This window comes from Equus caballus, chromosome 1 (assembly GCF_041296265.1).
Source record: "Equus caballus isolate H_3958 breed thoroughbred chromosome 1, TB-T2T, whole genome shotgun sequence".
NCBI classification, from domain to species: domain Eukaryota; kingdom Metazoa; phylum Chordata; class Mammalia; order Perissodactyla; family Equidae; genus Equus; species Equus caballus.
In genome coordinates this window covers 104,043,841-104,064,847 of record NC_091684.1, presented here as the reverse complement: position 1 = coordinate 104,064,847, position 21,007 = coordinate 104,043,841, and the positions used below count along the sequence as shown (strand labels likewise).

At 51.8% G+C, this 21,007-nt stretch overlaps 1 protein-coding gene across 5 annotated transcripts in view; it reads left to right on the top strand.

The window, feature by feature from the left end:
• SLC28A1 (solute carrier family 28 member 1) overlaps window positions 1–20,312 on the top strand; it is a 48,711-nt gene extending 28,399 nt beyond the window's left edge. For all 5 annotated transcript variants that reach the window (XM_070230618.1, XM_023649436.2, XM_070230630.1 and 2 more), the window contains exons 10-19: window positions 2,257–2,337; window positions 3,544–3,624; window positions 6,154–6,279; window positions 12,897–13,027; window positions 14,027–14,195; window positions 14,322–14,519; window positions 17,704–17,785; window positions 18,518–18,616; window positions 18,760–18,871; window positions 19,136–20,312. In XM_070230618.1, the coding sequence (XP_070086719.1) occupies window positions 2,257–2,337; window positions 3,544–3,624; window positions 6,154–6,279; window positions 12,897–13,027; window positions 14,027–14,195; window positions 14,322–14,519; window positions 17,704–17,785; window positions 18,518–18,616; window positions 18,760–18,871; window positions 19,136–19,208 (1,152 nt within the window). In that variant the 3' untranslated portion in view covers window positions 19,209–20,312. The remainder of the gene's footprint in view (window positions 1–2,256; window positions 2,338–3,543; window positions 3,625–6,153; window positions 6,280–12,896; window positions 13,028–14,026; window positions 14,196–14,321; window positions 14,520–17,703; window positions 17,786–18,517; window positions 18,617–18,759; window positions 18,872–19,135) is intronic.
• The last annotated feature ends 695 nt before the right edge of the window (window positions 20,313–21,007 follow it).

Below are 21,007 nucleotides of genomic sequence, written 5' to 3'. Positions count from 1 at the left end.
CTGTGCACAAGTCCTAAACCCTTCCTCGGAGCCCCTGCCCCTTCATCCAGCGGCCCACTCGACATTCCACTTGCGTGTTCCACAGGCATCCCAAACCCGGCAAGCTCACGACAGAGCTGATGAGCTTCGCCAAATCTCCCCTCTGCCGTGCTCCCCTCCTGGGGGAAGTGTCCACCTTTCACAGAAAATTAGAGGAGCACATGAGGAATTGGAAACAGAGAAAGAAGAAAACAAAATTTCCACGGCCCCCGCTCACAGAAGTAACTGCTTTGACTATTCAGGTGTTGGGCCTTCCAGCCTTCTCTCTGTGCTTTTCATAGTCCCATTTTCCCACTTAACATTTTAGCATAAGGATGCTCCCATGTTGTTACCAATTCTGCATAGCTTATTATTTTAAAACTGTTTGGAACAGATAACACATGAATAGAGCAAATATTTCAAGAGGACAAAATGGGATATGGTAAAAAGTCAGTCTCCCTCCCACCCCTGACCCCCGATTCACCCAGTGCTGTCCCCAAGGCAACTGCTGAGACAGGTCCTCTGCATATCCTGCTAACGCTATTCCTGCCCACAGAGCAGGCGCGACCCCCACCCCCTTTCACACATAGAACAGTGCAGCATACACCCTGTTCGACACCTCCCCTTTTTCATTTAAGAACCTATCTTAGAAATCATTCCACTTCTGCCCACAGAAACCTTGCTCATTCCCACTTCCTGATTTTTAGCATGCCGCTGTGTGGTGATACCGTGGGCTGTTTGGCTGGTCCTCCACTGAGAGACGATGAAGTTGCGGCCAGTCCTGGCTGTGATAAACCAGACCGCAGTGAGGCTGCACTGGGCTGGGGCCGTTGGCCCCGGAGAGGAAGGAACAGATGTGAGGGGAGTTTTTTGTTTTTTATTTTTACTTTTTATTGAGATTATGATAGTTTACAACCTTGTGAAATTTCAGTTGTGCATTATTGTCCATCAGTCATGTTGTAGGTGCACTACTTCACCCTTTGTGCCCACCCCTCACCCCCGCTTTCTCCTGGTAACCACTAATCTGTTCTTTGTCCACGTTTAACTTCCACCTATGAGTGGAGTCATATAGAGATTGTCTTTCTCTATCTGGCTTATTTCACTTAACATAATATCCTTATCAAAGTCCATCCATGTTGTTGTGAATGGGATGATTTTATTCTTCTTTATGGCTGAGTAGTATTCCATTGTATATATATATACCATATCTTCTTTATCCAATCATCGGTTGATGGTCAATTAGGTTGCTTCCACATCTTGGCTATTGTGAATAATGCTGCAACAAACATAGGGGTGCATGGGACTTTTGGAATTGCTAATTTCAAGTTCTTTGGATAGATATCCAGTAGTGGGACGGCTGGATCATATGGTATTTCTATTTTTAATTTTTTGAGAAATCTCCGTACTGTTTTCCGTAGTGGCTGTACCAGTTTGCATTCCCACAGTAGTGTATGAGGGTTCCTTTTTCTCCATAACCTCTCCAACATTTGTTACTATTTGTTTTGTTAGTTTTGCCATTCTAACAGGTGTAAGGTGATGTCTTAGTGTAGTTTTGATTTGCATTTCCCTGACGATCAATGATGATGAGCATCTTTTCATGTGCCTATTGGCCATCCGTATATCTTCTTTGGAGAAATGTCTGTTCATGTCCGTGAGGGGAGTTTTGAAGGAAGAACTGATGAGGCTAGGAGAAGCTGCTCACCGGAAACAGGGTGACAGGAGGAAGCACTGGTCACAGGTCCACCATGAGCCTGCTTCAGAGCTTGTCGGCATCGAGTGGAAGGAGAACATTAGAAAGACGAGGGGCCTCTAATTCAGGCTAAAGCACAAGAGGGAGGTTAACGCAGAGTCCTGGGCCGGAGACTGAGCTCACGGAGGATGGACACGGTGCACGGTGCCAGGCCCTACGTGGCTCCTTTACCCTCACACCCCGAGAGGTGGGCAGGTGATGGAAGGCGGTGGGCTCAGGGCCTGCTTCTCTACCGCAGCACAGGCCTCATCCGTGAGGGGGATGACTGAGTGGACCCTCAATATTCAGAGGGGAACAGAGGGGACAGAAGTGCCTCGGAAGAGGCCCCGCATGTGGAACCCTTGTGATCTCATACACTGAATTCAGAGCATCGTCCCTGGCCCTGTCAGGCCTCTGAGCGGCAAGGCCCTGGATGGAGTGGGCTGTCTGGGGTCCCCCGGGCCCTGGACCTGCCTCCTCTGACCCAGGGCCTGGGCCCTTTCCCGCAGGTCCTGCCCATCATCGTCTTCTTCAGCTGCATCATGTCAGTTCTCTACTACGTGGGCCTCATGCAGTGGGTGATCCTGAAGGTGAGTTCCCAGCGTCCGTGGCTGGGCTCTCCCAGAGTCACCTGCTCCCAGGGTCAACACCCTCTGAGTCTACCGCTAACCAAACATCCTGTCACAGAGTCTCCTGCTGTGATACTAAGGAGAAATGGCACCGAAATCCAGTGTGGTCTTCGTGGGAGGGAAGTTTGCAGAACTGAGGCTGCATGGAGAAGTGCTAGGGGAAAAGATAATTGATACAGAAAAGCTCTCAAGAGGCGGGAGCAGCGGGCCACACGGGTCAGGCTTAGCTGGTGTAAATGTCAAATCCTGTGCTCATGCTCATAAAATCTGCTGCACAAAACCGGGATGCTGGAGGCAGCACTGGGTGACGCTGGACCTGGCAAAAGATGCTGAGGCTTTAGCTGATTGAGCCAAGAATAAACCAGCACCTTCAGGGGGCTGCCAGAAATGCAAACCCACCCATGGCCATGTTAAGAGCACACAGTGCAGGGCATGAGGGAGACAGTTATCCCCAAATCTGGAGAATGGGTTCAACCAAGGGGCTATAAACTGAACCCTCGGCAGGAAAGGGAAAGGACCCGACACCATACCCTCCACGGAGTGGCTGAAGGAAGGAGGACAATGGGCCTGGAACAGAGAAGGCCAGGGTGGAGGAGGGTAGGGGTAGGAGAGCTGCCTCCAAATACTTAGAGCAGAAAGATTAGGGAAAGGGCAGCCTGGCAGGAACAGCAGGGGAGAGAAATCCCAGGGAAGCAGATTTTGTGCTGGTTGAAAGGAAGAACTGTCTAATTCAGTGTTACCCAAAGCCTTTTTCACAACACTCTAGTTCCATAGCAGGTTATTAAATAACTAGTAGGGAAAGGGATCCCCTGGTTAAGTGATTTTGTGAAGCTAGGCTAGACACCAGGCTAAACAAATTTAAATAAGTTTCATGCAGGACTTCTCAGAGCCTTTACTAAGTTAATATGTATTAGTAATCTCCAAGGGGTGTGTGTGTGTGTGCAGCAATTCTCAAATATATTTGACCAAGGAATCCTTTTCTCATGGATGGTAAGCCCCTGTCAGTCAATGGCTGTGTGGAAGGAGAGGATGAAGGGACATTTGGAGGAAACGTAGATGAAGGAGTCCTAGCTGGGTTGGGAGTTGTAAGGTACTCGCACCCCTGACACCCTCTGACACTGGGGCTTGCTGATGCCAGCCCACAAAGAGCACCCTGCTTCCTCCTAGATCGCCTGGCTGATGCAGGTCACCATGGGCACCACGGCCACCGAGACCCTGAGTGTGGCTGGAAACATCTTTGTGAGCCAGGTAGGTACGGCAGCCTCCTGCCCTCATGCTCATCAGCAGCATCTCCAAGGAGGGCGGGCACCTTGGGTCCCTGGAGCTCTGATTCCCCCAGAGGAAGAGCCGTTTGAACCTTCTCCCAGGGGCACCAAAGGCTGCTGCCCCAGGGATGCGCTCTTTGCCTGGGTCATGCCAAGGAGGATCTGGCATCAGTCCGGCACCTCCTACCCCTCTAGGCCTAGGCTGTCTTCACCAACTTAGAGACCCACAAATCCCCCAGATGGAGTCTGACTTTCTCCTTTTAGGCATGAGGAGACCAGGGCTCTGGGGTAGGAATGACTTGCCCAGATCCCACAAGATAAGCCAGGACTCAGAACCCAGGTTTTCTCCTTCCTGGCTGGGGTTCTTTCCATGACATCATTTTGTCTTTTTTCTTTTCCCTCCATCTTTCTGGAAATGTATTTTCCAAAGTAAACGGGACTCTGAAGGCACTACGAGCCCTGAGTCCCTTTCAGAAGGCCCCACCCTCCTGAGCGTGAGACTCCCGGGGGCTGTTCCAGGATCTTGGCCCAACTGCCCAACGTTTGAGTCACCATAAGATCTACTAGCCGAACTATGCCATATTTCACTGGACGGTTTAGGAAACTTTGGAGAATATTTGCATCATTTTTGCTATGGTGCAAGTGTGTCGAGTTCAAAGATTTTTTTTTAAGACAAATGTGTTCTCAGATAAATTGTCCAAAATCCCTTAAGATGTTCGAAATGAGGCAAAAGAGAAAAAGGTACTGAACTACAAAAGCATTTATTTTATACAAAATGCTGCAAATGCGATCAATGGGTTTTGCTGAGAAAATACAAGTTTTAGGTGAATGTGATTTTGGGTGATTTGAAGAGTTCCCAGGGTAAATTAAGTTTGGACACGTTGTTGGGCAACAAATTGATCTAGACCCCGGGGTCTTTGCCTCATTTCCCCCAAGGGGAGGGGATGGGAGCCTTCAAGGATTGGCAGCATCATTTCAACCTCAGCGTTGCTGGGCCTGGGCCCTCTTCTCTTCTCTGTCCACGCTCCATCCCCGGGGGATGGCAGCAGCCCTTTGGCTTAAAGACTTTAAAGGTCTCCCAGGTCCCACTGTGCAGCCCTCACCTCTCCCCTAAACTCCAGGCTGACATATCCACCTGCCCCCTTGACCTCCACTTGGATAGCTAAGGGGCATCCCAAATTTACTCCGCTGGGTGCGAGCAAGTAGAACCCTAGATTCCCTCCGTCAACACACCTGCATGTCTCCAGGCCTTTCCCTCCTCAGTGAATGGTAGTGCCTTCCACGAGGTTGTTCGGACAGAAATCAAGGAGGCATCCTCTCCTCTGCTTCCCCCGCTGCCAGCTGCATCCAGTTGGTCAGCAAGTCCTGCCAGCCCTCCCCCGCCCCCGCCCCCGTCACACCCATACCCGCGCTGCTGCCTTTCTGCTTTGCTACCAGCCACCCTTGTCTCCCGCCTGGACACTGCCATCACCTCCGACCTGCTCTCCCTGTTCCACTCCTGCCCGACTCTGCGTCCTTCACACACGCGCCAGAGCGGCCCTCTAAAACCATGTCAGATCATGTCACTTAAACAAGTCCACTCCTTACCCTGGCTGGCCCTCCCGCCCTCCTCCTTCATCTTGACCCACGCTCCCACACACCCGCTCAGTGTAGACACACTTATGGGTGCTCACCCTTGCTGAGCCAGCCCAGGGCCCCTGCTGGCCACTCTGCCTGGAAAGCCATGCTTCCAAACCAAATAGTTGGCTCCTTCAGATCTCAGCTCAGATGTCGCCTCCGTAGGGTGGCCTTTGCTGCTTGCTCAACTTCAAATACCCTCTCACCACCACGCAGTCTCTCACGTCTCTGCGCAGCCTGTATCGCCAGCTAAAATTACCTTGTTTATCTCCTGGGTCCCTTGCGGAGTGTCCATTTCTTCCCTTCACCTCCCCTCGCTGCTCCCAGGATATGAACTCCTGGAGGGCAGGCACTTTATCTTGTTTACCCGGTGTCCCTATTTTATAGAACAGTCTAGAACACAGTAGCTGCTCGTAACTATTTACTGAGTGGATGACTGCCTGGCTGCAGGCCTCCCCAGGTGCCCTGAATGAGCACACCTCCTAACGCCCCAGCTCCTTTCTTCTGGTTCCCCCCTGCTTCCTTCCAAGCTCAGGCCTGGAGTTACGCCTGCTTCCGGCCCTTTGCACGAACAGAGGTAATTCTGCAGACCTCTCTGGTCCCCTGTTTGCTCTCCTGGAAAACGGGGATTTTCCACTTCTTTCTCGGAAGGTGGAGAGTAACGCACGTTGGGTGCTTCACGGAGCACCTGGACACAGCAGCCACGTGACGCAGGGGAGCGTTATCAGGCCGAGAGGAAGCAGTGGGGGTCACGGTGGCCCCGCCCTGTCCAGACCACCGCCGCCACCTGTCCTGCTGTCCTCTCCCGGGCTCCCTGGCACTTGCCGTGCCCCACCCACTCCCCGATTGGAAGGCCCGGCCAGCTCGGGGCCGTCTGACACTTTCCCCTTTGCAGACTGAGGCTCCTCTACTGATCCGGCCCTACCTGGCAGACATGACACTCTCAGAAATCCATGTTGTCATGACTGGAGGCTACGCCACCATCGCCGGCAGCCTACTGGGCGCCTACATCTCCTTTGGGGTACGTAGAGCCGTCCCTCTGCCTGCTGAAAACTGAGAACCTGACAGCTGCGTGTGTGGGAGCCCCACGCAGCTCCTGGCCAGAGCCACCTGGGGTCTCCTCTTGTGGGCTGTGTCCCAAACTGGGCTGCCGTGAGGGCGAGAGGAGAGGCCTCACCTGAGCCAGGTGAGCCAGGTGGGCTGGACAATCCCGGCTTCTCACATGGCCGGTGGTGGCAAAGGTTTCCAGGGTGCTACTTACTGGGCACTCGCTATGTACCAGGCAAAATACTAGGTATTTTAATATCCCCATTTTACAGATGAGGAAATTGAGGCTCAGAGAGGAAGTGAGATGCCCAAAGCCAGGCTGTGAGCCTAGATCTGTCTGTCTCCAAAACCTACCCACACAGTCCCTTACCTAGGCCATTCTGGAGAGTTGTCCTACTCTCTGCCCCACCCCCTTCCCTACACCCTCTCTGGGCACAAGTCCTTCCTCTGCTCCTAAATTATTGTTTGTGCAGCTTTCTGAGCACCATACATTTCTAGGTCAAACTCCAAGGAGTGCATTGGGCCTTAAACACAATGCTCCTGCATGGCAAGCAGAGATGAATCTTCACATGTGTCCCCTAAGAAATGCCTGGTGATAATGCTCGGCATTTGTAAAACACTCTGCACTTATTTGTGCTTCCACATGCAAGTCTTTAAAGATCTTAATTCTTTTCTTAACTATCAAGGAAATTCTTGCTCCTTGCAGAAGTTAATACAGCAAAAGTAAATAAATAAAACCTTCTTCAACCCCACTTCCCACGGGCAACTTCTGTTACTAGAATAGAAATGTGGTTCTCAAAGTGTGGTCCGTGGTCCGAGGACCAGCCGGCAGCAGGTTCACCTGGGAGCTTGTTAGAAATGCAAATTCTTGGTCCTCACCCCAGACCTGCTGAATCAGAAACACTGGGGATGGGGCCAGGATCTTGTAGTGTAACAAGCCTTCCAGATGATTCTGATCAGCTTGAGAACCACTGATTTAAAACATCATTCCAGATCTTTCTGTGTAAATAGTCATTTAAGTACACATACCTGAATGCACATACTTTCTTTTCTACTAAAGATGAGGTAGTTCTACCCATACTTCTCTGCAACTTGCCTTTTTCTTGTAAAATTCTGAGCTTGACGTGAAACCCAGAAGGGAGGTCGGCCCTGCTTATCCTCAAGTTTTCCTCCAAAATTCAATCCGTGATTGGTTGAATCCACACATGTGAAATCCATGGAAACGGGATACAGAGGGCCGAATGTATTCATTGTACTATGACATTTTATATAAGGTACTTGAGCATCTAGGGACCCCTGTGGATGCCGAGGGAGAACCGTATAAAGAAAAAGGTTGACAGAGTTGACTAAAAAAAGTGAAAAACTTCCGTATGGTGAAAGTCACAATTTTAAAGTTTAAATGATTGACCAGGAGAAAATAGTTGGTAAATTATAAAAAGATATTCAAGCTAACTGATAGTCAAAAAAATTAAAACAATAGGGGCCGGCCCCGTGGCCCAGTGGTTAAGTTTGCATGCTCTGCTTTGGCGGCCCGGGGTTTCACCAGTTCAGATCCCAGGAGCTGGCATGGCACCGCTCATCAAGCCATGCTGAGGCAGCGTCCCACACAGCACAACCAGAAGGACCTACAACTATGTACTGGGGGGTTTTGGGGAGAAGAATAAAAAAAAAATTGGCAACCGTTGTTAGCTCAGGTGCCAATCTTTAAAAAAAAATTACACCAATAAACATGTTTCTTCTGAAAGACAGCATTTTACGTGCTCTAAATGGCAAGACTGTGGGGCACTCACTCTTGATGGGAGTGGAATTTGCTGTAACCTTTTTGGAGAATATTTATCAATTTAAAAATATTCCTTCCCTTTGATCCAGTTAGGAACATTATGATACCAGAAATATTTTCACAAGTGGTCAAAAAATGCAAAATTAGGGGCCGGCCCAGTGGTGCAGCGGCTAAGTTCGCACATTCCGCTTTGGCAGCTTGGGGTTCGCCAGTTCAGATCCTGGGTGTGGACTTGCCCGCTGCTTATCAAGCCATGCTGTGGCAGGCTTCCCACATATAAAATAGAGGAAGATGGGTAGAGATGTTAGCTCCGGGCTAATCTTCCTCCAAAGAAAAAAAAAAAAGCAAAATTCTAACATTATTTGCAATAGCAAAAAAACCAAGGAACAACCCAAACGTTAAGCAGTGAGGGGCTGGGTTTGGTCAGTTCATCCATGCAGGGCGCTGTCACTCAGTCCATGTGCGATTTGGAGAGTGAGCAAGGGCCCGCCTCTCACTGCCCCCAGGCTCTCCTGATGCTGTGTATGTATGGGCAGGGGGACGAAGGAATGACCCTCACTCTCCCCTCCCTGGTCCCAAATTCCACCTGTCTTTCTCATCTCTGTCCTTGGGGGTGGCCAAAGGGGTAAGCCAACCTGTCCCTCAGTCCCTCCTTCCCTAGGACACCTGGCCACACCAGTAAGCTCAGCTCCACACACCCACAGGACTGCCGGGCCGAGGGGCTGCCTCTTCTAGAAGGCCGCTTGTGCTCGGGAGCTTTGTCTTCTGGCCTGGCACCCTCCCATCTAGAACTGTACAGACCATCTGGTTTGTACCTTGTCTCACCAAGGCCCAGGAAGGGCCCATCAGAGCTGGGGCACCCCCACCTACCCCCCCACCCACTGATTTGGGGAGGAATTTGAGATTTCGAAAATGGAGACTCGGATCTGTTCCTGAAACTTTTTTCACGGTGGCGTATTAGGGGAGAGGACGCCATAATATTTTCGGGACTTAGGGCCTTTCCCTGTCTTAACCTTGCTCTGGATCCCACAGCCAGTTAAATGAATGGTGTTCTTTCTACCACAGAAGCGTGGCTGCCTTATTTAACGCTAAAATACTGGAGGAACTCTCTCCCCTTTCCACAATCTGCCTCGCAGCTCAGCCTCCTTTCCTTCCCTTTCTCAGGTCAGAGTCCAGGCCCAGCCCCAGGTCATCGGGCCTCCCCACTGAAGGGGCCTGGGTACCCCCTTCCCTTTAGCCCCACAGAATGTGCCAAGGCCACCAGGATCACCATGTGGCCCTGGGTCTCCATTCATAGCCCCTGGAATGGAAGCCCCAGCTACCCCACATCTGGCCCAGGGGAAAAGCACCTGACAGGCCTGCCTTCCCTTCTTGCTTCTGGCAGCATCTGGATGGGCATGAGTCTGGGATGAGAGAAGCTCTCTTCTGCCCCCACATGGCTCTTGGCCGCCACTGCAGCCGCCCGAGGGCTTTCTCCCACAGCCCTGCCTCCCTACTCTCTCCCCTTCTCCTGTTACTCCTTTCTCCAGGCAGTTCCTCACTGTATTTTTGGCTCTGCCCTCAGCCCCTGAATTCCAGAAAGATCTTTCTTGCTCTCTCCTCCTTTCTCTTTGTTACTCAACTTCTGGCTCTCTTTGCCCTGCCCCCACCCTCACCCCGACTGCTAATATCTGGATATTTCTACACCTGCGCTGACACGGTAGCCACTCGCCACACGTGGCTATTGAGCACTTGAAATGCGGCTGGTCTGAAATGAGATGTGCTGTGAGACTTAGGGAAAAAAACGTTAGTAAATTTTATCAGTAAGTTTTATATTGATTAATGGGTGGAAAGATAATATTTTGGATATATTGGGTTAAATAAAATACACTATTGAAATTAATTTCACCTGTTTCTTTAGAAAATGTAAAATCACAGATGTGGTTCCTGTTCTATTTGTATTGGACAACACTGGTCTAGACCGTCTCTCCTGGTCTGGGGTCCCAGGGGTCTCGACTGAATCCTTTCATTGTGGTTTCCAGGTACATCTCCCTTTTCATCATGTTTCTCAAAACCTTTAAAGCAGGCAGCAGCTCTCTCTGCTAACGCCAGAAACTGGTCTCTCCCCCCACCCCTTAGGCTCAGGGGCCACCATGAGAGGAGATCCATTTGTGTGCCTCTAGCTGTGAACACAGGCTGGGCAGGGTGGTGTTGAGGGGCTCAGCCACTGATGTTCCTCAATCAGTTGTGCAAGACTGGGAGCCCCTGGGACAGAGTCTGTGAGGTCCTGAGCAGGGCCAAGTGCAAGTCTACCACTTAGTTTCCACATCTGTAAAATGGGCAGAATTGCTGCGCCACCCCCCCCCAGCCTTTTAAGAAGTAAATGCAATAATAGAGAGAAAACACTAGCATTGCGTTCGAGAAGTGGTAATTGTTTCTCCAACATCCATCCTTCTGAAGCTGGCCCAATTTATGCTTGATAGTTGCCTGGATTTCTGGATTTGTTTCCGTTCTCAGTAAAGGTCTTTTTGAAAATTCAGATGGAGGGCTCATACCGTCCATCCGTCTCCACATGGGACACCTTTGTGCAGAGAGAGGAGGGCCTTGGGTAGGAGCGGGCCTTGGGATGCTGAGACAGAGGGCATTCCTGACCGTGCCTGGAGGAGGGCTGGGGGATGCCAGGGCCCTGAGGAGTAGCCAGCAGTGGGAAGGCCATGTGTGGGCCGATCTAGTGCCCCAGGGAGCCCTGCCTGTGCAGGACTCAGCTCTTTGCAGGATGAGCACGAAATGATGGGCTGGGGCCTTTGAGGCTGTAGCCACGGCTGGCCCACTCAGAGGGCAGTGTCCTGGAATGCAACAACTGCAGGGTGTGTTCCCCTCTGGGGCTCAAGTTGACAAACCAGATGGAACCTCCAAGCTGGAGGAAGAGGGAGGGCCCTGGCTGGTGGAGAGAAAACCCCAAGATTCCAGAGGTGGCACAGTCCCCACTGGAGCTGGGCAGCCAAGGAGGAGGCGAGCAAAGTCCCGAAGCCCCACCCGGAGAGTCTGGAGAGGACTCCTGCCCGGGGCTGGCTCCTTCCCACAAGGGGCGGGGCCTGCACACCCCGTGCCTGGGACGGGGGCGCAGGAGGTGGGTGCTGGTGCTGGCTCATGTTTTAAGGGGTTTCTGCTTATCACTGTAAAGAAACATGGGGTCTCGCCCCGTGACCAAGTGGTTAAGTTCCTGTGCTCCACTTTGGCGGCCCAGGGTTTCACTGGTTCGGATCCCGGGTGTGGACACGGCACCGCTCATCAGGCCACATTGAGGCAGCATCCCACATGCCACAACTAAAATATACAACTATGTACTGGGGGGATTTGGGGAGAAAAAGTAGAAAAAAAAAGATTGGCAACAGTTGTTAGCTCAGGTGCCAATCTTTAAAAAAAAAAAAAGAAAAGAAAAGAAACAAATGGGGTTTAAAAGAAGAAGGACATTCCATGGGTTTCAGAGCCTTGGAGGGTCTCCCAGGCCTGGGTCCTCAGCAGCAGCTCCTGGTACTTTCATGAACTTGTTCAGCCCTCTGCTTTCATTAGTCTGAACAGGTAACTTAAAATTACCTCCCCTCCTTTTTTTCCTTTTTACTTAAACTTTAAGAACTGCAGTTGGTTTACTACAAACTTTAAGGAGAAGTCTGTTTTACTTTTCTGCTTAGAAAAGCAATATATGTCATTGTGGGCATTTAGAAACATACAAAAAAGCAGAAAGAAAAGAAAATCACCCTGGCCCCACTAGCCAGCGACAGACCGTCGGGTTGACATGTGGGTGTGTTTCTTTCTGATCTTCTTTTATACATAGTTTTGGAGTTTGTTTTTTCCCCGTCGTTGTGGTTACGCTCTATATGCAATTTTGTGGGCATTTCCCCACGTTATTGTGAGTCCCTGGTAACCATTGTTTTCAATGGCAGCTTGACAAGGCTTGGCCAATTCCCCATCGTTGGATGTTTGGTTCTAATTCTCCCATTTGGTAAATAACAGTGGTGAAAAAGGGTCCCATCTATCTCTGGAAGAACACAGGGAAGCAAAGGGCTTGGGGCCACAGTGAGGATAAAAATCCAAGAAGCGAGACTCCCAGGGTCTCGGCTTGCTCTGCTGTCTGGCTGGGAAGTGCTTCCACAGCATGGCTCCAGGAGACAGGCGCAGGGCGAAAGAGCGGCTGTTGTAGGAGGCAGATTTCCTGATAAAGAGCTCTCAGACCACGGGAGGGGGTGTGAGGGGCTGCTTTGAAGTGGTGAGCTCCCTGTCACAATAAGTCTTCAAGGAGGGATCCTACAGAGGACATTCCTACACTGTGAGGTTGAATTAGGTCACCTCTTGGATCCATCCCAACTCTTGGGTTCTGTGAGCTTTGTCTGAAACCATCGCAAAGCCCTCAGCCGATGGTGAACCAGCCCTCAGCTTAGTGGTCAAAGGGAGGCAGCCTAGAAGGGAAGGAAGAACCTTGAACTTGGAGCCAAAAGACAGGATGAGTTCTAATCCCTTCTCTCCCTTTATTTTGGGCAAGTCCTATTTAATCCTTTGCGGCCTCAGTTTCCCCATCCGTCAAATGGGATAACACTGCTTTCTCTGCCTAACTTACAGAAGTATGAGGGGAAAACCTGAGGTTCTGTACATACGGCCTGTGACTCTCTATGCATCAAAGGTATTGTTACTACCAATAGCGATGACAGCAGTACTGATGATGATGACACACCAGTGGGCAGAATGCATGTGGCCCCTGCCGCCCCGGGCTGCACTCCCTGGCCCCGACGTGTCCTCTGACCATCTCCCCATAACCCCCACTCTCGCTCTTGCAGATTGACGCTGCCTCCTTGATTGCCGCCTCCGTGATGGCCGCCCCTTGTGCTTTAGCCCTGTCCAAGCTGGTCTACCCCGAGGTGGAGGAGTCCAAGTTTAGGAGTGAGGAAGGCGTGAAACTGACCTATGGGTGAGCACAGAGGAGGGCCTGCAGGGGGGCAGGGGTAGGGGCGGCCCCGGTCCTATTATCTCTGCCCGTCACTGTCTTCCACCAAGCCCAGGCCCACCTCTCCTTGTTCACTGCCCTGGTTGTGCCTCCTCTTGCAAAAACGCAGATTCCAGTCCTTGTGTCTTAATTTCCCGTCTCCAGCCAGCAGGAAACACTGGACCAGTCAAGGCGTGGGAGAGTGGCCTACTTCCTGGGGCTGGGGCCTGGTGTGTGGGTACTGAGGAGGGTCATGCAAAGGCTCTGTGCCACCTTCTCTACATGCCTCGAGCTCTGACCACCAGCATGTCAATCACGTATCAGGCACCGTCCTTGATTTCACTCACCTCCTGACATCTCTTCCTCGCAGTCTTAACAACCGTTGTGTAACATTTAATCCTTTAAAAATGTTGGAGAGGCAGCACTTTTGACAAACGTGCTTGGGGACACAATGAGCGGCCCCAACCTCACGCCTTCTGAAGGTCTAGAACAGCACTGCTCTGTAGAAATAGAACGGGAGCCAAATCTGTCATTTTTAATTTTCTAGTAGCCATCTTTAAAAAGTAAAAAGAAACAGGCAGTTTGAATAGAGTATTTACCCAATATATCCAAACCATGGTCATTTCAACATGTCATCAATATAAAAAATTCTTAATGAGCTATTTCACATTCTTTTTTTTTTTTGTACTAAGTCTTTGAAATCTGGTGTGTTTTCTACTTACGACATATCTCAATTCTGGTCAGTCTCCTTTCAAGCACTCAGAAGCCACGTGTGGCTAATGGCTCCCGTGTTGGACAGCGCAGGAAATCTGGGTTTCATTCTAGCACTGGACGGTCCCTTTCTCTCTCTGGGTCTCAGAGGGACAACAAGGACCCTCAGCTCTGAAATACTTTGTCCAAGGTTCCTCTCTGAGCCTAGAGGAAGAGATCCCCTGCTGTTTGTGGGGACAGGCCAATAAAAAAGGCTCTTGGTTCCCCAAACAGAGAAGCTCAGAACCTCTTAGAAGCAGCCAGCAGTGGGGCCGCCATCTCGGTGAGGGTCATCGCTAACATCGCAGCCAACCTGATCGCCTTCCTGGCCGTGCTGGCCTTCATCAACGCCGCCCTCTCCTGGCTGGGAGACATGGTGGACGTCCAGGGGCTCAGCTTCCAGGTACAGTCAGGCCGCCCTGCTTGGCCTGTGGAGGGGGCAGTCCCCACAGTGGGCGGTGGTGGGTGGACACCCAGCAGAGCCCCGGCCAGCTCTGGTCCCAGCAGCTCCTCTTGGCTTGTGTCTCAGCTCATCTGCTCCTACATCCTGCGGCCTGTGGCCTTCTTAATGGGCGTGGCCTGGGAGGACTGCCCAGTGGTGGCTGAGCTGCTGGGAATCAAGCTGTTCCTGAACGAGTTTGTGGCCTATCAGGAGCTGTCCCGGTACAAGCAGCGCCGCCTGGCAGGGGCTGAAGAGTGGGTCGGCGCCAAGAAGCAGTGGATCTCCGTGAGTGTCCCGGTCCCCTCCCTGTGGCCGGGGAGTGACACAGTGCTCCTGAGGCCCCCTGGCAGCTGCTCCCCTGGCTCCCTGGGCCTGGCTGAGACACACTGAGGTGGCACTCAGCCTCCCACACCCTACTGCCCTGGGAACAAGACGGCTCCAGGCTTCACCGCCACCCTCCTTGAGGCCTCTGAGGAGGCTGTGTTGGGGCAAGGAGCCTGGTTGGAGCTATCTGAGGTCTAGCTGTAGATGGGCCACCATCCTGCGTGGCCTTGGGCTGGCCGCTGCACACTGCCTGTCCTGTAGGAAGCCCGGTGTGACACCTGCCATGTCCACCCCAGAGGAACAGATGCGAGCGTCCAGTGAGCCCGGAGGGGGAAATAGGGAGCCCGCCCTACATCTGTTATCAGTAGACTGGATTCAGTTCAGCTCAGAGGTCGGCTCTTTCTGTTAAAATTTATTTTAAAAAAACCATAAAAGCTCTATAAAATGAACCTTTCTAAAAGAAGAAAAGCTCTATGTAATGTCACTGAGAAAGAAAAAATTACCCATCATCTCACTGGCCTAAAATAACAGCTATTGTTGTCTCATACATTTTCCTCTGTTCTTTTTAAAGAGTTTATATAGTTGTCATCATAGTATCGTTCTGTATTGTAGCTGGCTTTTTTCCCTCCTCCTGTTATGACATATGTATCATTTTTGATATATGGATCCTATATGGATAATGGATAATTCAGGTAAATTCTATATGGATAATGGATAATTCAGGTAAATTCTATTCTTGGCTGTTACACACAACGCTGAAATGACTAGCTTTGTGCACAGAGCTTTTCCCTCCTCTCGAGCGTTTCCCCAGGAGCTGTCCCTGATGTGGGATGACTGAATCACGTGGCCTGAGTCCTTGTGTGCTGGCTGCCAGCAACTTTCCCAAAGGGTTGCAGCAGCTGAAATTGCCCCCGCCGTGCCCATGAGCGCTGATGTCACCACACACTGACCGGCACGGAGTAGCCTCTTCAGAAAGTTTTGCTAGTTTAATGGGCAAATAATAGCTCATTGTTTTAATTTGCACTTCTTGGGTTCTTAGGAACTTTTAACGTGAAATATTTTTTTATGTCTTTTAAATCATTTTTTAAATTGTAAAGGAAGGTACTCTTTAGTTTTTTTAAAAAGTTTGAATGGGGGGCTGGCCCGGTGGCGTAGTGGTTGAGCTTGGCATGCTCCACTTCGCTGGCCCATGTTTCACAGGTTCAGATCTGGGCGTGAACCTACACTGCTCATCAAGCCGTGCTGTGGCAGCATCCCACATACAAAGTAGAGGAAGATTGGCACAGCTCTCAGCTCAAGGCTAATCTTCCTCACCAAAAAAAAAGAAAAAAAAAAGTTTGTATGGGATCAAAGTCCAGGTCTCCCCTTGCTCCTCACCCTCAGCTCCGGGCTCACTGTCTCCTCTAGAGATAGTGGATGGTGTGCTCCTCTGGGATCTTTTTTTACGAACTTCATTCCTTCAGCAAGTATTTGTTGAGACCTCTGAGGGGCCAGGCACTCTGCTAGGTCCCAGGGATGAAAAAGGGGAATTAGACAGACGTGACCCCTGGGGTCATGGAGCTTGCATGTACCTAGTGAAAGACACAGGCAAAACCCAAGAAAGCAAAGGAATAAAACATAAAATAACCACAATTTGTGGTAAGTTCTCTGAAGGAAACAGTAAGAGGAAACAGGGAGGGGATCTTCCTTGGCTGGGCTGGTCAGAAAAGGCCTCCATGAGGTGTGGCATTTAGGCCCAATTTGGAGGGAGGAGAAGGGCGAGGAGAAGCTGGGAAAAGCATCCCAGGTAAAGAAAGAGGCATGTGCAAAGGCCCTGAGGTTGAAAAGCACTTGTCTGGAGAACATGGTTGAGCAGGTGATAATCATAAAAGAGAGCAAAACAGGCCTAAGAGCAGTAGGAAGTTCCGGAAGAGTTGATGTCTGACATTCTAAGATTACTCAAGCTGCCGTATGGATGGGGATTGTCAGTGAGCAGGCAGGATGCAGGTGCCTTAGTATTTTCTCCATCAGTTTTTACAAACTCTTTATGCTTTAAGACATTCACCTTTTTCAGTTATATTTTCTACATATATTTTTCCTAGTCTTTTTCCCCCCCTTCATTTTGTATTCAGGGATTTTTCTTTTAACACAAATTTTACCCCAAATCTTTTCCTTTGTGATTTCTTCTATTATTTCTAAACTTAGAAAGTTATCTCCACTCCAGAAATCTGGTGTTAAATTCCTGCAACAATATGGTTAAGTAGTTAAAGGCGTGAGCTCTGGGGTCAGACAGAACCAAGTTCAAATTCTGACACAGCTGCCTTCTTCTTCTAACTTCCTCAGTTACTTAACCTCTCTGAACTTCAGTTTGCTCCTCTCCAAAATGAGAGTAATAATGTTACCTGTAACTATAATCATTATTATCCTGTATTTTCCATTATTTGATGTTTAAAAATATTAATATTTATCTGCTTCAATGGTCTAGAATTAATTTTGTATATGGCGTGAGGGGTTTTTTTCCCAAGTGTTCCCCTCTTTGCGCTTTCTTCTGAGAAATTAACTGGCCGTTCAGAGCGAGGGGGAAGGGGGATTGCTTTGCCTGATGCCTCCCCTGGGCCTGAGCCTTCCTGGACATTAGATGGTCCTTGGGGCAGCTCCTGCGATTCCCACATTCTGGATGGAGAAACTGAGGCTCCAAGAGGCTGCTGACTTGCTTGACCTGATCGTAGGCGGGGGCAAGCCCAGAACCCAAGTCAGTCGGGCTCTGAGTCCCCTGCTGTCCTCACTAGGCCGCACTGCCTCCTCTCGCGGCATGACGGGCATCCTCGGGAGCCAGCAGGGCAGCACTGCAGAGCGCGGGGCAGGGACAGCACGCAGGCGCCCCTGGGTACCGAGCTTGGTAGGGCTGAAGCGGGGCACAGGACGAGCCAGAATCAGACCAGAAAGGCTGGCAATTAAGATGAAGGGACGGGAGGGCAGATGGTGGGGGAAGCGATGCAGCTTGGGCTGACTTGGGATGCAAGGGTGGGGAAGGGCAGCCCTGAGCGCGTCAAAGGTCAGAGACGCGTAGGACATGGGTGAAATGAGGGCCAGGGACCCAGGGTGCTGGGGGTGCTGCCATCCCGGCAGAGCACAGCCCCTCCTCACTCGTCTTCCATATTTTCAGGTCAGAGCGGAAATCCTCACAACGTTCGCCCTCTGCGGATTTGCCAACTTCAGCTCCATTGGGATCATGCTGGGAGGCCTGAGTGAGTCTGTGGGGGCCTCCCCAGCAGCCTGGAGAGGCGGGGACCTCCCTCTGAAACAACCTCCTGGGGATCTGTAGGCCTCAGGTGTCCCGTTCGTCTAGGGCAGGGCCTGAAAAAGATGGCTGGGGAGGTTCCTCCCAGCCCCAGAATGCCATAATTTCTCTGCTGCTGGGGGCCCAGGAGGGTGGCACCTTGGCCTTGCAGGCCAAACCTGGCTCAGGGGTCTAGGGAGAGACAGGAGGTGTGGTGCTGGCCCATCCCTTGGGGCTTTGTCCTGCCAGTTCCCACACCCACAGTGGACAGCAGGCCTGGTGGGGCCTAGGAAGGAGGGCTCTGCGCAGCTCTCAGCTCTTTACAGAAACATTTCCACTCTTTGCAGTCCCCCGCCTGGTGGTGTAACCATCCCATTTTACAGAGTAGGGAACTGAGTCTTGGAGAAGTGAAGTGATGGCCCAAGTCACTCGGCTAGTAAGTGGCTGAGCCTGTATCTAATCGCAGGTCCACTTGACTCCAAACTCACGTTCTTTGCCTCATCTGCCGCTGATGGTGTGGGGGGAGGGATGGGGTGCTGCTACGGGCCAATTCCAGCCAAGGAGGGCTCCCAAACTCAGCAGGTGATCAGGAGGACGGCATCCATCCCTCTGGCCACCCAGAGGAGGAAGGGGAGGCTCCAGAGGCCCAGGCAGAGGGGCACGCAGCTTCCTGGCCCTGAGCACTCCTGTCCTCTTGCAGCCTCCATGGTCCCCCAAAGGAAGAGCGACTTCTCCCAGATCGTGCTCCGGGCGCTCTGCACGGGCGCCTGCGTGTCCCTAGTGAATGCCTGCGTGGCAGGTGAGTGCAGGGCTGGCGGGCTCACACTGGCGGCCCTGATTCTCCCACTGGCCTTGGTCCAGGGCCAGGGGCGGGGCTCTGGGCTCTCTGGGAGTCCTTGGGCTGGGGCCTGGCCCTGCCCACCAGCCACTTTCCCTGCACAGGGATCCTCTACGTGCCCAGGGGGGCTGAGGTCAACTGCACGGCCCTCCTGAACACGATCCTCAGCAGCAGCAGCTTTGAGGTGTACCAGTGCTGCCGTGAGGCCTTCCAGAGGTGAGGGCCTGGGCCGGGGGCTATGGGACGCTGACAGGGATGGGATACGGAAAGCCCGAGTGCCTGGGGGATGCCTTGACACCAGAGCACATGGTATAGATGTTATGGCTGTGGCTGATGGGGCAGGGGAGGAGGAAGTGGGGCTTGAGGACCCAACTTGGGGAGGAAGGATGGACCAGAGACATGGAGCAACTTTCCCAGGGTTGCACAGCCTTTAGTGGCTAGCAAGCCAGGGCTGGAGCTCAGCCTTTTGCTTCTTTGCAGCACCAGCCCGGAGTTCAGCCCCGAGGCCTTGGACAACTGCTGTCGATTTTACAACCACACGACGTGTGCATAACGCAGACAGAACCAGAACTCTGTGCCTCCCCAGGAAGCAGCCGTCCCGCCTTTCCCTCTCCAGGCCTCTCCTCCCAGAAGCCACAGGGCTCCAACCTACCTCAGCCGCACAACTGGGGAGGGGGGATGGGAGGGATGGGCAAAGACTGAGCAGATGTGTGAGTAGATGAAGGCTGCCCCCCACCCCTCGCCCCTTCTGCTCCCCCATGTCCTACCTCCCACAGTGTGGATTCTCAGTGTCACCTCTGTCCCCTCCTCTCTCCCCTCCACATCCAGACAGTACCCTGGTCTTCTCTATGACCGGCCTTGGGTCTCATTTGCACCCTTCCCTTCACCCCAGCATTTCAGTTGCCTCCTTCTGGGTGGGCGCTCGAGTCCCCCATGGTCACCCTGCCAGACAGGTGTTTTCTCCCAGCGGCCCCTCCTCCTACATTCAGAGACTCCCCCACTGCCTTCCCCACAGCTCTTCCCAAATCAGTGTCCAGTGGAACGCTGTCCCACAGGAGTTCAGCAAGGCGAGACAGAAATTTATTTTCTCGCAGTTCTGGAGGCTGGAAATCCAAGATCGGGGCGCCAGCATGGTCAGTTTCTGGTGACAACTCTCTTCCTGGCTTTCAGATGGCCACTTCACCGTGTCCTCCCTCACAAGGCAGAGAGAGAGAGCAAGTGGTCTGGTGTTTCTTCTTGTAAGGGCATTAGTCCCATCGTGGAGGCACCACCCTCACGACCTCATCGCACCCTGCTCACCGCCCAAAGGCCCGTCTCCCGGTGCTCTCGCACTGGGGGTCAGCGCCTGTGCTCTTCAGGGAGAGGTCACACCGTGAGCTCAGCGGGGTGAGGCTCGGATGGCGGCCCCGTGGGGGGCCAGGCCTTACTCTCCTGTCCAGGGAGCAAGGGGCGCATGCAGGTGTGGGTGAGGAGGGGAAGGGGGCAGCCAGGAGGGCCAGAGCCTGCGCATACACACAGTGTGCTCCACCCTCTGCTTCTCCTGCCCTCTGTGCCAAAGGCCTTTTTTCCCCCCAATTTGATCTGCACTAATACCTGCATAAAAGACAATAAAAATGAATTACTGGGACAACAATAATAATAAAAACGGCATGTGACATACAAGCCCTAATTCTTTATTGTTAGATTCAACAACCTTAAAATTACTCTGTCACATTACTATGACATTTCTGAATGTCCCTTTCAACTTCTGTACTCACATTCTTACAGACCGATAAATGGCCGCGGAGCCCACCAGTCCGTGCTTTGAATAGCTTCGCCCTACCGCATTTTCTGTTAATGGAAATTCGTCACAGAATGTCTACTCAGAGGATTTGTCCTGCATTTCAAATGCTCTAAGGGGAGCTGGAAAAAGCAGTAGGAATTCTTGAAACCTTGCCTTTCGTGTGAGTGCAAAATTGCACGGACAACAGCAGAATTCCAAATAATTTATGCAAACACTCCGTCCTCAAGGGGTGGAACATGTCTCCCCCCGTTAGGTGTGGGCTGTGCTGTGTGGCCGCTTCCACAGAGCACAGTATGCAGACGGGGGAGGTAAGAGGGTCCCTTTGCAGCAGGGAAACCTGGTACACAGAGGGAAACAAGTGACCATGTTAACGCCGTCACTGAGACGTCCAGTCGATGACACAGGCCCTCGATGTGTTGTGTTGAGAAGGGCGCTTCCTCTCTGTGGTTTTGTTCCCCCGAAACCCATAACCCCAGTCTAACCGTGAGCAAAAAAAGCATCAGCCAAACTCGCAAATTGAGAGACAGTCTGCGAAATACCTGACCAGAACTCTTCAACACTGTCCGGGT